Genomic DNA, 20007 nt, shown 5'->3' on the forward strand with positions numbered 1-20007 from the left:
AATCTACACACAATACCGTATAATGACGAGGCGAAAACAGGTTTTTAGAAATGTTTGCACATTTATTTAACAAAAACATATACCTTATTTATATAACTATTCAGACCTTTTGCTATGAGACTGGAAATTGAACTAAAGTCTATCCTGTTTTCATTGATCATCCTTGAGATGTTTCTACAACTTCATTGGAGTCCACCTGTGGTAAATTCAATTGATTGGACATGATTTGGAAAGGCACACACCTGTCTATACAAGGTCCCACAATTGACAGTGCAAAAACCAAGCCATGAGGTCGAAGGAATTGTCCGTAGAGCTCCGAGACAGGATTGTGTCGAGGCACAGATCTGGGGAAGATCTGGGGAAAGCCACCCCTCAGTAAAAGGCACATGACAGCCCGCTTGGAGTTTGCCAAAAGGCACCTAAAGCCTCTCAGACAATGAGAAACAAGATTCTCTTGTCTGATGAAACCAAGATTGAACTCTTTGGCCTGAATGCCAAGCGTCCATCCCTACGGTGAAGCATGGTGGTGGCAGCATCATCATGCTGTGGGATGTTTTTCAGTGGCAGTGACTGGGAAACTAGTCAGGATCAAGGCAAAGATGTACAGAGATCCTTGATGAAAACCTTATCCAGAGCGCTCAGGACCTCAGACTAGGGCGAAGGTTCACCTTTCAACAGGACAACGACCCTAAGCACACAGCCAAGACAATGCAGGAGTGGCTTCAGGACAGGTCTCTGAATGTCCTTAAGTGGCCCAGCCAGAGCCTGGAATAGAAACCTGACCGAACATCTCTGGAGAGACCTGAAAATAGCTGTGCAGCAACGCTCCCCATCCAACCTGACAGAGCTTGAGAGGATCTACAGATAGGAATGGGAGAAACTCCCCAAATACAGGTGTGCCAAGCTTGTAGCGTCATACTCAAGAAGACTCAATGCTGTAATCACTGCCAAAGGTGCTTCAACATAGTACTGAATAAAGGGTCTGAATACTTATGTAAATGTCATATTTCAGTTTTTAATTTTTAATAAATTAGCAAACATTTCTCAAAACCAGTTTTTGCTTGTCATTATGGGCTATTGTGTAGATTGATGAGGGGAAAAAACAACTTAATCCATTTTAGAATAAGGCTGTAACGTAACAAAATGTGGAAAAAGTCAAGGGATCTGAATACTTTCCGAAGGCACTGTATGTGTAAATGCATTTCACCCCAATATCTTATTTCCTGGCAAAGCCCACCCATCTACTGTTTTGTGTGGTTAGAGCCTCATAACCACTAAGTAACTTCCTGCATGTTATAAATTCATGTTTAAAAAAAAAAAAAAAAAAAATCACAGGAACGCGCTTATTGACGTCACTACTGTTATAGAGTACTTAAGGAAAAAGCAAGTGGAAAACCACGATGGGTTACTTAAAGGGCTTAGTTGGTGGGTTACTTTTTATAGATTCCCTCCAGAGGGGAAAGTTGACATGGTTGTTGTGATCAATATGAGTCACTTCATTGTGACGGTCTTCCAACCATAACATGTACAATACAAGTGTTTGCTTACGCCCACACCTATCAGGTCATACATAGATTTAGACACTGATATGTCATGACCTTATTCTGTTGATGGGATGAGGGTTAACCACATTGGCAACTTTAACAAATATTGTTCACCAGAAATGTTTTCCACTTACAACCCTGAAGGCATGGTCTACACTGAGTGTACAAAACATTAAGAACACCTGCTCTTTCCATGACATAGACTGACCAGGTGAAAGCTATGATCCCTTATTGATTTCACTTGTTGAATCCACTTCAATCAGTGTAGATGAAGGGGAGGAGACAGGTTAAAGAAGGATTTTTAAGCCTTGAGACAATTGAGACATGGATTGTGTATGTATACCATTCAGGGGGTGATTGGGCAAGATAAAATATTTAAGTGTCTTTGAACGGGGGATGGTAGTAGGTGCCAGGCACACTGATTTGTGTGAAGAACAGCAACACTGCTGGGTTTTTCACGCTGAACAGTTTCCTGTGTGTATCAACAATGGTCCACCACCCAAAGGACATCAAGCCAACTTAGATGTGGGAAGCATTGGAGTCAACCAGGGGCATAGGCCTGGGTGGACACAGACCCTGCCAGGCCCACCCAATCAGATTGAGCAAGACCAAAAAATAATACATTATTATTAAAAAAATACTAGTTAGCCCCCCCCATGCATTTGACATGATCACACTTGCAACACGCCCCCCTCATGCGTCAGTTCTCTCTCTTACTGGAATCCCCAACACAGAATAGGAAATCCTATAGCAGCTTAAAGTCAGAGACCTGATCACAACTGGTTCATTTCCAGTCACATCAACAGTTCTGCAAGAGCCTGGCTGGAGGGGATGGCACATGACACTTGTCTCACAGGCTTTCGACTTGCCGGGGTTGTCCTTGCAGCATTGATTGTCAATGCAGCGTGTTTGATCTGGATTTATTCTGCTAAGGTAAATGATATGCTGAGTAATGCTGTACAGACCATATACTTCCAGCATGGAACGGATATTTATTTGAATTCATTTTCAATTAGAGGACAGTGGGTTATAAATCTTACAGTATCTACTCTATGTAGTTACTTCTCTAGTGCTGGATAGTTTACTGTTTTTGCTCAGTCTGAAAAGAAAATAGCTTTGTTACTGCATGTCTTAAGCCTGACTGGGCTTTGAGATGAGAACAATTTTTAACATCTCAAAGCGCAGAGTCAGACTCAAGACATACAAAGCTGCATTTGAGCACAGATCTGTTAAAACGATTAGGGTTCTATACAGCCTATTTGCCAAAACACAGCAAAATCAAAAGATTAGTTTGATTCAAACTTTACACTTAAAATAAATAATGGAAAACATTGAGAATTGTTGGTGCAATATATTCCATCAACATGTTTTCCTATTTCGGTTATAATTGTTATATTATTTGAGGTGTAACAGTACATGAGAGGATGTTAAATTGGTTCTCCTGTTCTTAATTTTAGCCGGTTGAATCACCGTCAGGAGCTGGTGGAGGTCTAATTCATGGTAAGCTTCATTCTGTGGATGGAAATGAAAGTTAGACATATATCCAGCCATTTAAAAAGACAACCATCATTTTGTTTGAAGGCACAGATATTTTCTTGTTAAAATAATGCTACAGCATTCCTCTCTTGACACTTAACATTTATTACTGAGCCTGGAGTTACAGGAAACTGCACCCCCACACTAAGGCAGGAAGTGCTTGTGTGTGCGTGCTTGCGTATATTTACATCATACTGTGGGGGTGTGACAATTGATGACTGTGTGAGATTTTGTGAATGCACCTGTTTGCAGTATTCAAGTTTAGGGAATGACCCATACTTTGGAAGCTTGATGAAGCCTCATTGGCATTAGAAGAACAATATATTTTGAGTGAGCATGTTTGTGTCTTTTGTTGTTGTGAAAAATGTAAACAAAAACCGTCTTCCATGTCCCACAGACTTGGGGAAATTTCTCAGAAGTCCCTCCTCCAATTCCAGTTTGTTCCTTAAAGGTGACCCAGCCATTACTTTGCATTGTTGATAGGCCTACTGCGTCAGTTCATAAGTAACTAAAAAAGGAAAATATAAATAGAGATTTTCTTTACTTACCTTTTTCTATTTACCTTGGATGTTGTTGTTTGACCCAGACCGTTTGATTGTTTTAGTGTTTTTTTAACTTCCGTTTGTTGACCTTGCTGTCTCTATTGTTTGGTTCCCAACAGCCTCTCACCCCACCAAACAGACCAAACAGATCTTTGGTGAGCTGGAGTGGGAGGAGGAGGGGAAGGAGATGGGCAGCATGTTCCTGACCAAGAACAGGACCCACATCCAGGTGACCGTGGCAGGCTGGTATGTGGTCTTTGTCCAAGCCACCTTTAAGCTGCCAGCAGGGAATGACACCAGGGACCTAAGGCTACAGCTGGATTTCACCTACCAGGAGCGTACGGACCAGTTTGCCAGTGCCTTCGACACGCGGCAGTTGCTGGAAGAGGAGCAAGACGCCCCATTGAGTTTCTCTGTCCTTGTGCGGATGGAGCCGGAGAATAGACTGTCTGTGATGGCAAGCCACAGGCAGCGGGTTGATTATGAGAGAAAACCAGTCTCTACCTTCATTACTATCATTAGATGCTCTGACTAGCCAAACTGGAGCCTGAGGAGAGGGCCAATGTCTAATACCTTTTGAGTTAGTGTCTGTATGCCACACGTATCCATTAAGGTGGTATGTACAGGTAACTGCCAAAATAAAGGAAACGCCAACATAAAGTGTCTTATTTGGGGTGTTGGGCCAGAACAGTTTCAATGCACCTTGGCATATATTCTACACGTGTCTGGACCTATTGGAGAGATGCCATATGAAATTCCATAATTTGTTTTTTTGTTGATGGTGGTGGAAAACGCTATCTCACGCAACGCTCCAGAATCTCTCAAGTGTTAAATTGGGTTGAGATTTGGTACATGAGATGGCCATTGCATATGGTTTACATCGTTTTCATGGTCATCAAACCATTTAGTGACCACTTGTGCCCCGTGGATGGGGGGCATTGTCATCCTATTGGGGCTTAGACATAGTAGCCAAAATAATGGACAAATTATGTCCTGCCCAGCATTTTTATACATGACCCTAAACATGATGCGATGTTAATTGCTTATTTAACTCTGGAACCACACCTGTGTGGAAGCACCTGCTTTCAAAATGCTTTGTATCCCTCATTTACTCAAGTGTTTCCTTTATTTTTGGCAATTACCTGTATGAAACCAGAGACCTAGGGAAGGTCTCCATTGTATACTCCTCAGGTCCCCTGCTCAAAACTAATTGGATGAGAAAACAGAGGTCCCTACCCTCTGACCTCCAATGGGTTTTGAGAAAGAGACGAGGAGAGAGGACGTGACGTGTATCCTTCCATAAGAGATTAGAGAATCTTAAAACAACAAACCCTGTGATTTTATGAGCTGTCTGCACATCACTGCTGGCTTGTTTATATGCCTTTGTAGGAGACGGAGAAACTGTAGGTAGGCTCAGTGGTGACAGTCATGGACATGGTTACTGACAAGAGAAGAGGGCAAGCAGGATGTACACCAGCCAATTACCTAATTTCATCTTCTTAATTTGGCTGACTATTTTGTCTTCACAATATCTGAATGTCTGGATTGAAGACAAAAGAGTTATACTGTTAAGGGTTCTAGCATGGTGGATCTCAATAGCAGGACTACAGTTAAAAAAAAAAAAAAAAGCATTTTATTTGGCCTAAAAAATCTGACTACGCCTTTTATATATTATATCAGGTAACGTTTTTATATACTCAACAAATTAATGTTGCAGAAAAAATGTGACTGACCACACTACACAACTTCTGTTGACACCCATCTTTTACCAATTTTTATAATGTTGTGTAGTAGTGATTGACATATAATAAATGTGAGAGAGAGAGTGCTATGGGCTCTGGCTGGGCCACTCCTGCGTTGTCTTGGCTGTGTGCTTATGGTCGTTGTCCTGTTGGAAGGTGAACCACCCAACCCCAGTCTGAGGTCCTAAGCGCTCTGGATCAGGTTTTCATCAAGGATCTCTCTGTACTTTGCTTCGTTCATCTTTCCCTCGATCCTGACTAGTCTCCCAGTCCCTGCCGCTGATTAACCTCCCCACAGCATGATGCTGCCACCACCATGCTTCACCGTAGGGATGGTGCCAGGTTTCCTTCAGATGTGACACTTGGCATTCAGGCCAAAGAGTTCAATCTTGGTTTCATCAAACCAGAGAATCTTGTTTCTCATGATCTGAGAGTCTTTAGGTGCCTTTTGGCAAACTCCATACGGGTTGTCGTGCCTTTTACTGAGGAGTGGCTTCCGTCTGGCCACTTACTGTACCATAAAGGCCTGATTGATGGAGTGGTGTAGAGATGGTTTTCCTTCTGGAAGGTTCTCCATCAGGTTCTTGGTCACCTCCCTGACCAAGGCCTGCCTTCTCCGATTGCTCAGTTTGGCCGGGCGGCCAGCTCTAGGAAGGGTCTTGGTGGTTCCAAACTTCTTTGTTCAGTGTGTATATACACTACCGTTCAAAAGTTTGGGGTCACTTAGAAATGTCCTTGTTTTTGAAAGAAAAGCACAATTTGTGTCCATTAAAATAACATCAATTTGATCAGAAATACAGTGTAGTCATTGTTAATGTTGTAAATGACTATTGTAGCTGGAAACGGCTGATTTTTAATTGAATATCTACATGAGCCTGTAATCGAACCCACAAATGCTGATGCTCCAGATACTCAACTAGTCTAAAGAAGGCCAGTTTTATTGCTTCTTTAATCAGAACCACAGTTTTCAGCTGTGCTAACATGATTGCAGAAGGGTTTTCTAATGATCAATTAGCCTTTTAAAATGATAAACTTGGATTAGCTGACACAACGTGCCATTGGAACACAGGAGTGATGGTTGCTGATAATGTGCCTCTGTACGCCTATGTAGATATTCCATTAAAAATCAGCCGTTTCCAGCTACAATAGTAATTTACAACATTAACAATGTCTGTACACTGTATTTCTGATCAATTTGATGTTATTTTAATGGGCAATTTCTTTTGCTTTTCTTTCAAAAACAAGGACATTTCTAAGTGACCCCAAACTTAGTGTAGTGTATATATATTTGCATGTATTAAAACGTATCATACACCCTATATGATGGGTTGAGTTGGAAATGTTGCCAGGACACCCTTTTTGCAACAAGTGCCATGGATCTGACCACAGAACGTCATCATAGCACCATCATAGCACCTTCACAGGTTATGCTGCTTTTTGACTGTAACACCAGTTTTACACTTAAGCAATAAGGTCCGAGGGGGTGTGGTATATGGCCAATATACCGCCGCTAAGTGCTGTTCTTACCATGGTATATTGGCCATATACCACAAGCCCCCGAGGTGCCTTGTTACTATTATAAACTGGTTACCAACTTAATTAGAGCAGTAAAAATACATGTTTTGTCATACCTGTGGTATACTTAAGCAATAAGGCCCGAGGGGGTGTGGTATATGGCAAATATACCACGGCTAAGGGCTGTATCCAGGCACTCCGCGTTGCGTTGTGCATAAGAACAGCCCTTAGCCATGGTATATTGGCCATATATCACACCCCCTCGGGCCTTATTGCTTAATATATCACGGCTGTCAGCCAATCAGCATTCACGGCTCAAACCACCCAGGTTATAATAGTGTATATGTAATAGAGTAAGAAAATATATCCTGTTTTATTTGTGAATTTTGCCAAAATTTGTTTCATCAGCATTGAATTCATGTTATTGAGTTCAGATTTCAATGTCTTTGACAGGTTTCATTTATGGTACTTGACTGACATCGTCTGGTTGGTTGATGGTATTGCATTCTAGCTGTTTTATTTTTGCACACCATTATCAAATCAAATTTTATTAGTCACATGCCCCGAATACAGTGAAATGCTTACTTATGAGCCCCTAACCAACAGTGCAGTTTCAAAAAATAAGAATAAGAGATAAGAGTAACACGTAATTAAAAAGCAGCAGTAAAAAATAACAATATATACAGGGGGGTGCCGGTACAGAGTCAATGTGTGGGGGCACCGGTTAGTTGAGGTAGTTTGTACATGTAGGTAGAGTTAATTAAAGTGACTATGCATAGATGACAAAAGAGAGTGGCAGTGGTGTGGAGAGGGGAGGGGTGGTCAGTGCAAATAGTCTGGGTAGCCATTTGACTAGATGTTCAGGAGTCTTATTGCTTGGGTGTACACGCTGTTTAGTGGCCTCTTGGACCTAGACTTGGCGCTCTGGTACCGCTTAGTGTGTGGTAGCAGAGGGAACAGTCTATGACTAGGTTGGCTGGAGTCTTTGACAATTTTTAGGGCCTTCCTCTGACACCGCCTGGTATAAAGGTCCTGGATGGCAGGAAGCTTGGCCCCAGTGATGTACTGGGCCGTTTGCACTATCCTCTGTAGTGCCTTGTGGTCAGAGGCCGAGCAGTTGCCATACCAGGCAGTGATACAACCAGTCAGGATGCTCTCGATGGTGCAGCTGTAGAACCTTTTGAGGATCTGAGGACCCATGCCAAATCTTTTCAGTCTCCTGAGGGGGAATAGGTTTTGTTGTGCCCGCTTCACAACTGTCATTGTGGGCTTGGACCATGTTAGTTTGTTAGTGATGTGAACACCAAGGAACTTGAAGCTCTCAACCTGCTCCACTGCAGCCCCGTCGAGGAGAATGGGGGCGTGCTCGGTCCTCTTTTTCCTGTAGTCCACAATCATCTCCTTTGTCTTGATCACGTTGAGGGAGAGGTTGTTGGCCTGGCACCACACGGCCAGGTCTCTGACCTCTTCCCTATAGGCTGTCTCGTTGTTGTCGGTGATCAGATTTACCACTGTTGGTGTTTAGTCCCAGGGTCCTTAGCTTATTGATGAGCTTTGGGGGCACTATGGTGTTGAACGCTGAGCTGTAGTCAATGAATAGCATTCTCACATAGGTGTTCCTTTTGTCCAGGTGGGGAAGGGCAGTGTGGAGTACAATAGAGACTTCATCATCTGTGGATCTGTTGGGGCGGTATGGAAATTGGAGTGGGTCTCGGGTTTCTGGGATGATGGTGTTGAAGTGAGCCATGACCAGCCTTTCAAAGCACTTCATGGCTACAGACGTGAGTGCTACGGGTCGGTAGTCATTTAGGCAGGTTACCTTAGTGTTCTTTGGCACAGGCACTATGATGGTCTGCTTAAAACATGTTGGTATTACAGACTCAGACAGGGAGAGGTTGAAAATGTCAGTGAAGACACTTGCTAGTTGGTCAGCGCTTGCTTGCAGTACACGTCCTGGTAATCCATCTGGACCTGCGGCCTTGTGAATGTTGACCTGTCTGAAGGTCTTACTCACATCGTCTGCGGAGAGCGTGATCACACAGTCTTCCGGTGTAGCTGGTGCTCTCATGCATGTTTCAGTGTTATTTGCCTCGAAGCGAGCATAGAAGTAGTTTAGATCGTCTGGTAGCCTCGCGTCACTGGGCAGCTCTCGGCTGTGCTTCCCTTTATAGTCTGTAATGGTTTGCAAGCCCTGCCACATCCGACGAGCATTGGCTCCGGTGTAGTATGATTCAATATTAGTCCTGTATTGACGCTTTGCCTGTTTGATTGTTCCGTCGGAGGGCATAGCGGGATTTCTTATAAGCTTCCGGGTTAGAGTCCTGCTCCTTGAAAGCGGTGGCTCTAGCCTTTAGTTCAGTGCGGATACTGCCTGTAATCCATGGCTTCTGGTTGGGGCATGTACGTACGGTCACTGTGGGGATGACATCATCGATGCACTTATTGATGAAGCCAATGACAGATGTGGCGTACTCCTCAATACCATCAGAGGAATCCCGGAACATATTCCAGTCTGTGCTAGCAAAACAGTCCTGTAGCTTAGCATCTGCTTCATCTGACCACTTTTTTATTGATCGAGTCACTGGTGCTTCCTGCTTTAATTTTTGTAAGCAGGAATCAGGAGGATGGAATTATGGTCAGATTTGCCAAATGGAGGGCTAGGGAGAGCTTTGTATGCATCTCTGTGTGTGGAGTATAGGTGGTCCAGAGTTATTTTCTCTCTGGTTGCACATTTAACATGCTGATAGAAATTTGGTAAAACTGATTTAAGTTTCCCTGCATTAAAGTCGATGGCTACTAGGAAGTCTGGTGAGTGTTTTCGTGTTTGCTTATGGTGGAATACAGGTCATTCAATGCTATCTTAGTGCCAGCCTCTGACTGGTGGTATGTAAACAGCTGTAAGGAATATAGATGAAAACTCTCTAGGTAGGTAGTGTGGTCTGCAGCTTATCATGAGAAACTCTACCTCAGGCGAGCAATAGCTCGAGACTTCCTTAGATATCGTGCACCAGCAGTTGTTTACAAAAATACATAGACTGCCGCCCCGTGTCTTACCAAACATCGCTATTCTATCCTGCCGGTACATCGTATAACCAGCCAGCTGTATGTTGATATTGTCGTCGTTCAGCCACGACTCCGTGAATCATAATGTGTTACAGTTGTTAATGTCCCGTTGGTAGTTTAATCTTCCCAGTAACTGGTCCATTTTATTGTCCAAAGATTGCATGTTTGCGAGCAGAATTGAGGAAAGTGGGGGTTTATTTGATCGCCTCCGACTCCTCAGAAGGCAGCCCGCACTCCAGCCTCTCTTTCTCCGCCTCCTCTTCACGCAGATCACTGGGGTCAGGGCCTGTTCCCGAGGGAGCTGTATATCCTCCACCTCGGGCTCGTTAGAGTCGTGAAAGAAGAAAAAGGATTCTGCTAGTCCGTGGTGAGTAATCACAGTCCTGATGTCTAGGAAGTTATTTTCGTTCATAAGAGACGGTAGCGGCAACATTATGTACAAAAAGAGTAAAAAAATAAGTTACAAACAACGCAGATAAACGGAGAAAAAAACACAATCGGTTGGGGGCACGTCTGCCTTCTGCTCTGGCGCCATCTTTTCCTCTTACATTTTAATGCTGATGGAATTTATGGTTGTTGCTTCTCCACTCCTTTCCCAGTTAAAGGCACTTTCTTTTCATATAATTACGTCCAAACTGTCACAAAGCTGTTGTCTGAACAATGTACAATGTAATGACATGTAGTTTGTCATAATGTGAAGTATATTTTGGTTATTTTAACTGGGTTTATGCTAACTTGTTAGCTATGCTAGCTCTCTTCCTGTTATGTACACTGCTAGCTAGTTTATTATCAAAATGTACGCACCATCCAAACCTAAAAGGTTCAACATTTTTGTAGGTTTTTAAAAATCCTTTTATGTTGTAGTTGTGTGAAAGAAGCCATAAGTCAACTAACACAGCGGTGTGTGTTATTGTCTGTCCCATGTATGTGAATGAATGTGTTTTCTATGGATAATTTGTATTTGTTCTATTTAATTGTTATTGTACATTTGTATTTGCTAATTTTATATGGAGCTGGTATGCATTATGAAAGAAAAAATACTATACGATCCAAACAAGAATAATATAACAGGCTGTTTCTTGCTGATTGAATGAATAGTGTGAGAGAAGCCATAAGTCAACTAAAACTGTGGTGTGTGCAATTGTCTGTCCAAGAAAAATAAAAATAAATGTAAGATTGCATGAGCTCCAGTACGATATGTCCATGCCTGCTGATTGTTTGCCTTGGAGAGGAGTTGAACTCGCTGATGCGTGGGACCGGTACAGGTGGCACCGGGCTGATGACACACACCTCAGGGCGAGTGCGGGGAAGAGGCACAGGACGTACTGGACTGTGGAGGTGCACTGGAGGCCTGATGCGTGAAACAGGTGCACATGACACCGGACTGGTGTCACGCTCCTCAGCACGCCCGCTCTGCAGCGCTCTCAACGCAAGAACCTCTCTCCGGAATCTTGCGTTGAGCTCCTCACTCGACTCCCTGACTGGCTCTGGTTCACCCTTCGGCTCCGCCAACCACTCTGTGTGCCCCCCCCCCCAAAAAAAAATTGGGGGACTGCCTCTCGGGCCTCCGTCGTGTTTGCGACTCCCAGAGTCGTCGTTGATCCTCCTTCGCTGCCTCCGCCACAATGATAAACAGCTGTCTCTGGGATAGGAGCTGTGCTCTCTCAGCGCTCGGGCACGCCACCGAAGCTCCGCCCCTGTGCTTTCTTCTCGAAGAAGCTCAGCCCGGCGGAGCGGAACTATGATGTGGGGGACCGGGAACTGTTGGCTGTGGTTAAGGCTTTGAAGGTGTGGAGACATTGGCTTGAGGGGGCTAAACACCCTTTCCTCATCTGGACTGACCACCGCAACCTGGAGTACATCCGGGCAGCTAGGAGACTGAGTCCTCGTCAGGCAAGGTGGGCCATGTTCTTTACCCGTGTTGTGTTTACCCTGTCCTACAGACCAGGTTCCCAGAATGTGAAGGCAGACGCACTGTCCCGGCTGTATGACACAGAGGAGCGGCCCATGGATCAGACTCCCATTCTCCCGGCCTCCTGCCTGGTAGCGCCGGTCGTGTGGGAGCTGGACGCGGACATTGAGCAGGCATTACGTACAGAGCCCGCTTCACTCTAGTGTCCCGTCGGGCATCGGTACGTTCCGTCTGCTGTCCGTGACCAGTTGATCTATTGGGCCCACACATCACCCTCCTCTGGTCATCCGGGGATCGGTCGGACGGTGCGCTGTCTGACTGGGAAGTACTGGTGGCCCACCTTGGCTAAGGACGTAAGGGTTTATGTTTCCTCCTGCTCGGTGTGCGCCCAGTGTAAGGCTCCTAGACACCTGCCTAGAGGTAAGCTACATCCCTTACCCGTTCCACAACGGCCTTGGTCACACCTGTCGGTAGATTTTCTGACGGATCTTCCTCTCTCACAGGGCAACACCACGATCCTGGTCGTTGTGGATCGTTACTCTAAGTCCTGTCGTCTCCTCCCTCTGCCCGGTCTCCCTACTGCCCTACAAACTGCGGAGGCCCTGTTTACACACGTCTTCCAGCATTACGGGATGCCTGAGGATATAGTGTCTGATCGAGGTCCCCAGTTCACTTCGAGAGTCTGGAAGGCGTTCATGGAACGTCTGGGGGTCTCGATCAGCCTCACCTCAGGTTTCCACCCCGAGAGTAATGGGCAGGTAGAAAGAGTGAACCAGGATGTGGGCAGGTTTCTGCGGTCCTATTGCCAGGACCGGCCGGGGGAGTGGGCGGCGTTCGTGCCCTGGGCAGAGATGGCGCAGAACTCGCTCCGCCACTCCTCCGCTAACCTCTCCCCCTTTCATTGTGTATTGGGGTACCAGCCGGTTCTGGCACCGTGGCATCAGAGTCAGACCGAGGCTCCTGCGGTGGACGATTGGTTCAGGCGCGCGGAGGAGACATGGGAAGCTGCCCATGGACACCTCCAGCAGGCCGCGCTGCGCCAAAAGACCAGCGCGGACCGTCACCGCAGTGAGGCCCCGGTGTTTGCACCGGGAGACCGGGTCTGGCTCTCGACCCGAAACCTGCCCCTCCGCCTGCCCTGCCGGAAGCTGGGCCCGCGGTTTGTGGGGCCATTTAAAGTCCCGAGGAGAGTGAACGAGGTATGTTACAGGTTACAGCTTCCCCCCGATTACCATATTAACCCCTCGTTCCATGTGTCTCTCCTCAGGCCGGTGGTGGCTGGCCCGCTCCAGGAGTCATCGAGGGGGCCCCGGCGTACTCCGTCCATTCCATCCGTTCCATTCCATCCTCTCCTTGTTCGGGCGGCGTTCAGCGGTCGACGTCACCAGCTATCTAGCCATCGCCGCTCCATTTTTCATTTATCCATTTGTTTTGTCTTGTTCCCTGCACACCTGGTTTTCATTCCCCAATCACACTACATGTATTTATTCCTCTGTTCCCCCTCATGTCTTTGTGTGAGATTGTTTTGTGTTACGTGTCTATGTTGAGGCGCTTTACTGGTATGCGTTTATTCCGTGTTTTATTTTCATGAGGTATGTTATTGTGTTTATACAATATTATTGTGACTGTTTGCGCGTTTGCACTTTTGCATTGGCTGGAGGTTTCGACGCAGTGGCGTCCGTCTGTTGGTTTCTCCTGACCCATTTGCGACCAAGCTTTAAGACTGATGTCTTGAGATGTTGCTTCAATATATCCACATAATTTTCCTGCCTCATGATGCCATCTATTTTGTGAAGTGCACCAGTCCCTCCTGCAGCAAAGCACCCCCACAACATGATGCTGCCACCCCCGTGCTTCACGGTTGGGATGGTGTTCTTCGGCTTGCAAGCCTCCCCCTTTTTCCTCCAAACATAACAATGGTCATTATGGCCAAACAGTTCTATTTTTGTTTCATCAAACCAGAGGAAATTTCTCCAAAGAGTACGATCTTTGTCCCCATGTGCAGTTGCAAACCGTAGTCTGACTTTTTATGGCGGTTTTGGGGCAGTGGTTTCTTCCTTGCTGAGCGGCCTTTCAGGTTATGTCGATATAGGACTCGTTTTACTGTGGATATAGATACTTTTGTACCCATTTCCTCCAGCATCTTCACAAGGTCCTTTGCTGTTGTTCTGGGATTGATTTGGACTTTTCGCACCAAAGTACGTTCATCTCTGGGAGACAGAACGCGTCTCCTTCCTGAGCGGTATGACGGCTGCGTGGTCCCATGGTGTTTATACTTGCGTATGATTGTTTGTACAGATGAACGTGGTACCTTCAGGCGTTTGGAAATTGCTCCCAAGGATGAACCAGACTTGTGGAGGTCTACAAATGTTTTTCTGAGGTCTTCTTGATTTCTTCTGATTTTCCCATGATGTCAAGCAAAGAGGCACTGAGTTTGAAGGTAGGCCTTGAAATACATCCACAGGTACACCTCCAATTGACTCAAAGGATGTCAATTAGCCTATCAGAAGCTTCTAAAGCCATGACATCATTTTCTGGAATTTGGTTCACTTTCATAGCACCCACATTGTATTCCTTCTCACATCTATGCGCTCTCCTCTCACATTTTCCCTTCGCTTGTGGACATCAATGCACAACAGCTGTATGTGACCAGGCAAAAATAACTTTCCAAACCATATCATAACCGCTACACAGCCTACATCGTTGTCACAATATTAGCTAAAGTAACGTCAAAGTAATCATAGCTAATAGAACTAACGCATTAGTAAACCCGCTACAATCATGCAGCAACGTTACAGTGTACAGTCAGTAAGCAGTTTAGCACTTACACCGGCAGGCCCCGGTGGCAATAAATTCGTAAAACCAAAAGCTTACCTTGACTTGGAAGAGTTCCAGTTTGTGTTGGATAGTCATACCAGCTAGCTAACATAGCATCCCTCTGAGTAGGCTAAATTAGCTAGCTGAATTTGCTAGCTAAGTAAGTGAAAAAAAAGAAAAAAGACCAAATATCTCTCTCGCTCTTGCTTCTCCTTAATTTTTGAAGAAATTAATTTGTTCAAAACTGTTCAACTATTGTCTTTCTCTCTCTTTGAGTCAACTACTCACCACATTTTATGCACTGCGGTGCTAGCTAGCTAGCAGCTTAGGATTTCAGTACTAGATTCAGTCTCTGATCCTTTTTTTGGGGTGGACAACATGTCAGATCATGCTACAAGAGCTCTGATAGGTTGGAGGACGTCCTCCAGAAGTTGTCATAATTACTGTGTAAGTCTATGGAAAGGGGTGAGAACCATGAGCCTCCTAGGTTTTTTATTGAAGTCAATGTACCCAGGGGAGGACAGAAGCTAGCTGTCGAACCATGGACATTTGTCTTGTTAGCTTGATGTTGCTAGCTAATTTGTCCAGGAATATAAACATTGGATTGTTATTTTACCTGAAATGCACAAGGTCCTCTACTCCGACAATTAATCCACAGATAAAAGGGTAAACCGAGTTAGTTTCTAGTAATCTCTCCTCCTTCAGTCTTCTTCTTCAGACTTTATATGGCGGCTGTCAACCAACTTTAAGGTGCATTACCACCACCAATAGGACTGGAATGTAGACCTCAGTTCAGCTTTCAATCACCCATATGGGTATATGCTCCTAAAAACCAATGAGGAGATGTGGCTGCAAGTTCCGCCTCTCCCATCAAGCGTCAAAAATAGAACCAAGTTATATTTTAGTGCTTGGCTACGCATATGCTTGTTGACGCGCGTGAGCAGTTTAGATTAAATGATTGAATAGTATGTGTAAATTTATTTTGCAAAGCGAGCGGTGTGGTCAGCATGTTAGGCCAATGGTGACGTTAAAACAGTTAGAGTTTAATGGCTGTGATAGGAGAAAACTGAGGATGGATCAACAACATTACAGTTACTCCACAATACTAACCCAAATGACAGAGTGAAAAGGAAGCATGTACAGAATAAAAATATTCTAAAACATGCTTACTGTTTGCAATAAGGCACTAAAATAAAATTTCTAAAAATGTGGCAAAGAAATTAACTTTAAGTCCTTAATACAAAGCGTTATGTTTGTGGCAAAACCAACACATCACTGAGTACTAGTCTTCATATTTTCAAGCATGGTGGTGGCTGCATCATGTTATGGGTATGCTTGTCATCAGCAAGGACTAGGGAGTTTGTTAGGATAAAAATAAATGGACTATTGCTATGGACAGGCAAAATCCTAGAGGAAAACCTGGTTGTCTGGTTGTCTGCTTTTCAACAGACACTGGGAGGTAAATTCACTTTTCAGCAGGACAATAACCTAAAACACAAGGCCACATAACAATAATACATTACCAAACATAAGCTCTTTAATCCCAACCCTCAGCCATTCTCAGCCCATCCCACCGATCACCATAGACCACCCTCATTTGGTTTCCATGTGCCATATATTTTTCAATTGTGCTGTGATGTTTTACATAATTTTTTTACCTTTCTAATCGTATAGTATCCACAGGTTGTGAGCTAAAGATGAAAACCTTTCCTACGAGTATTATTATATAATTTATTGACTATGGCTTTCCAAATTGCCCAACACTGCTATTTGTAAGGTTCATTTTAAGTGCATGTTGTGATTATTTTACCATTCCTGAACCTGTGACCAGAAACAAAGTACCTAGGGGCAATACCAGAATAAATGGTCTATTGATTCTGTCTCTCCACAGCAAAATCTACAGAGCTGAGATTGTTGTATGCCCATATATACACTGCTCAAAAAAATAAAGGGAACACTTAAACAACACAATGTAACTCCAAGTCAATCACACTTCTGTGAAATCAAACTGTCCACTTAGGAAGCAACACTGATTGACAATAAATTTCACATGCTGTTGTGCAAATGGAATAGACAAAAGGTGGAAATTATAGGAAATTAGCAAGACACCCCCAATAAAGGAGTGATTCTGCAGGTGGTGACCACAGACCACTTCTCAGTTCCTATGCTTCCTGGCTGATGTTTTGGTCACTTTTGAATGCTGGCGGTGCTTTCACTCTAGTGGTAGCATGAGACGGAGTCTACAACCCACACAAGTGGCTCAGGTAGTACAGCTCATCCAGGATGGCACATCAATGCGAGCTGTCGCAAGAAGGTTTGCTGTGTCTGTCAGCGTAGTGTCCAGAGCATGGAGGCGCTACCAGGAGACAGGCCAGTACATCAGGAGACGTGGAGGAGGCCGTAGGAGGGCAACAACCCAGCAGCAGGACCGCTACCTCCGCCTTTGTGCAAGGAGGAGCACTGCCAGAGCCCTGCAAAATGCTCTCCAGCAGGCCACAAATGTGCATGTGTCTGCTCAAACGGTCAGAAACAGACTCCATGAGGGTGGTATGAGGGCCCGACGTCCACAGGTGGGGGTTGTGCTTACAGCCCAACACCGTGCAGGACGTTTGGCATTTGCCAGAGAACACCAAGATTGGCAAATTCGCCACTGGCGCCCTGTGCTCTTCACAGATGAAAGCAGGTTCACACTGAGCACATGAGCACATGTGACAGACGTGACAGAGTCTGGAGACGCCGTGGAGAACGTTCTGCTGCCTGCAACATCCTCCAGCACGACCGGTTTGGCGGTGGGTCAGTCATGGTGTGGGGTGGCATTTCTTTGTGGGGCCGCACAGCCCTCCATGTGCTCGCCAGAGGTAGCCTGACTGCCATTAGGTACCGAGATGAGTTCCTCAGAGCCCTTGTGAGACCATATGCTGACACATGCACATTTGTGGCCTGCTGGAGGTCATTTTGCAGGGCTCTGGCAGTGCTCCTCCTTGCACAAAGGCGGAGGTAGCGGTCCTGTTGCCCTCCTACGGCCTCCTCCACGTCTCCTGATGTACTGGCTTGTCTCCTGGTAGCGCCTCCATGCTCTGGACACTACGCTGACAGACACAGCAAACCTTCTTGCCACAGCTCGCATTGATGTGCCATCCTGGATGAGCTGCACTACCTGAGCCACTTGTGTGGGTTGTAGACTCCGTCTCATGCTACCACTAGAGTGAGAGCACCGCCAGCATTCAAAAGTGACCAAAACATCAGCCAGGAAGCATAGGAACTGAGAAGTGGTCTGTGGTCACCACCTGTAGAATCACTCCTTTATTGGGGGTGTCTTGCTAATTGCCTATAATTTCCACCTTTTGTCTATTCCATTTGCACAACAGCATGTGAAATTTATTGTCAGTGTTGCTTCCTAAGTGGACAGTTTGATTTCACAGAAGTGTGATTGACTTGGAGTTACATTGTGTTGTTTAAGTGTTCCCTTTATTTTTTTGAGCAGTGTATATAGCATTCTGTTGGTGGCAAGCATTGTATATAATAATTTAAATTGAAAAACTAAGTGTTGAATCAAGTGTTGTTTTTTGTACCAGTTCATAAACCATGTGCCATGGAATCGGCACATTGAAAATCTCTTCATTTTTGTCCTCAAATAAAACTGGTATATTCCTTTCAGCCATTTTGTATCTTAAATATATGGCAGGCAAACAAGTTCCCTAACTTCTCCCTTTTCCACTTGCCTCCCCCGTTTTTGTGGTAATGCTGCAATCAATTGGTTGTAAATTTGGATTGAGCAGATATTTCCATATATTTTCGATAGCTGCATATGTGACATAACTCCTTCGTTTCTATGCACAATATAATTAATAAATATAATACTTTTTTTATCCATAAAGAATATTTTTTAAATTAATCAGTATATTTGAGTTTAACTATAACATTTGTTGTAATATTTGTTTTATCTTTTATGGAGGATAAAACTGAAATGGTAAACAGCTTTGTATGGCTTGTTTAATAAAGGGCGATGCTTTAAACAAAATGTCATTTTCAATTAGTCGGAAATGAGAAATTGTAATCTGTATAAAGGAATAAATGACATTTTTGAACAAAGGATGAGCCTTTCTTAATAATCTACTGGAGAACCATTTTGGGATTAAGTATAATTTATGTATGAGTGAACCTTTTAGTGAGAGGTTTATACTTTAATATTTAATCATTTTAGCCCCCCAAACTCATATTCATTATATAAATAGGCACGTTTAATTTTGTCTGGCTTAACATTATTATTATATTTTTTGCTCATATCATTAAAAAAATGAGTCGTCTGGAGTAGGCAGTGCCATTTAGTAAGTAAGTAAACTGTGTGTAGTGAACACGAGGGGAGACAGAGAGCTGGTTTAAGGGGAAGGGCACAGAAGGTGTTTATTGCAAAGGACCAGAGGAGGAGGCAGGTAGCTGGTCCAGAGGCAGGCAGAAGGTCATACACAGGGGGTCCAAAAAGGGCAACAGGCAGGGAAAAGGCTAGTAACGTAGTCCGGGAGATCAGGCAATAGGTAGATAACAGGAAATCTGCTAAAGTACAGGCAGGGATCTGGAGAGTGAGCTGCGTTCAGGGGATCTAGGCATTTGAGAGTGTGAGCTGGAAAGTGGGCTGGAAAGTGAGCTGCGTTCAGGGGATCTACGTGTTTGAGGGTGTGAGTTAGAAGCAGACGTTACACTGTCATAGGACCAAAGAGTTAATCAATGTGATTTTCCCATAAATAGACAAGTATTTACATCTACATGATTGCAGAATCTTATCAATTTTTTCTAACTTTCAATTGAAATTGATTGTGGTAAGTTCATTTATATTTTTTGCAGCTAGAGTATGCTTAACAGTGCAAATATTATGGTACAGCTATATGGACACTTAATCATCATGATGCTTTTTAATGGTAAGTTTACAAACATTGGTAGTGGTAAGTATAATTGAAACGTGGGTATCATTACTGTAAATAGGGAAATAAGTATAGCCAGTTAATTGTAATGGCTTAGCAGATCATAAATAAATAAGAATATAATATCTATTGTTTACAGGAAACTCATTCTACAAATATAGATGAGGTTGGGTGGAAAAATGACTGGGAGGGAGAATTGATTTTCATGGGCAAAGAAACTCAAAAGGGGTGATTAATACAAATTTTGATTCGATTGTGCAAACATATCCGCAAGGAAGATGGATTATTTTAAATATGCTATTGGATCAAAAACAGATCTGGCTAATTAGTCTATATGGGCCAAATAATGATGATCCACACTTCTTCGAAAATATATATAATCTATTGAGCTCATAAGTAACTGTCACGGCTGTTGAA

The 20007-nt window shown here is 44.1% G+C and overlaps 1 protein-coding gene across 1 annotated transcript; it reads left to right on the forward strand.

Annotated features, from left to right (window-relative positions):
• Window positions 1-1988: 1988 nt before the first annotated feature.
• On the forward strand, window positions 1989-5449 carry si:dkey-220k22.3 (uncharacterized protein LOC796870 homolog). Its single transcript, XM_038971181.1, has 4 exons — window positions 1989-2477; window positions 3002-3044; window positions 3478-3531; window positions 3742-5449. Exons 1-4 carry the CDS (start codon window positions 2376-2378, stop codon window positions 4155-4157), a joined length of 615 nt encoding a protein of 204 aa, XP_038827109.1. The 5' UTR covers window positions 1989-2375; the 3' UTR covers window positions 4158-5449.
• Window positions 5450-20007: the final 14558 nt, after the last annotated feature.

Source organism: Salvelinus namaycush, chromosome 31 (genome assembly GCF_016432855.1).
Source record: "Salvelinus namaycush isolate Seneca chromosome 31, SaNama_1.0, whole genome shotgun sequence".
Lineage (NCBI taxonomy): Eukaryota > Metazoa > Chordata > Actinopteri > Salmoniformes > Salmonidae > Salvelinus > Salvelinus namaycush.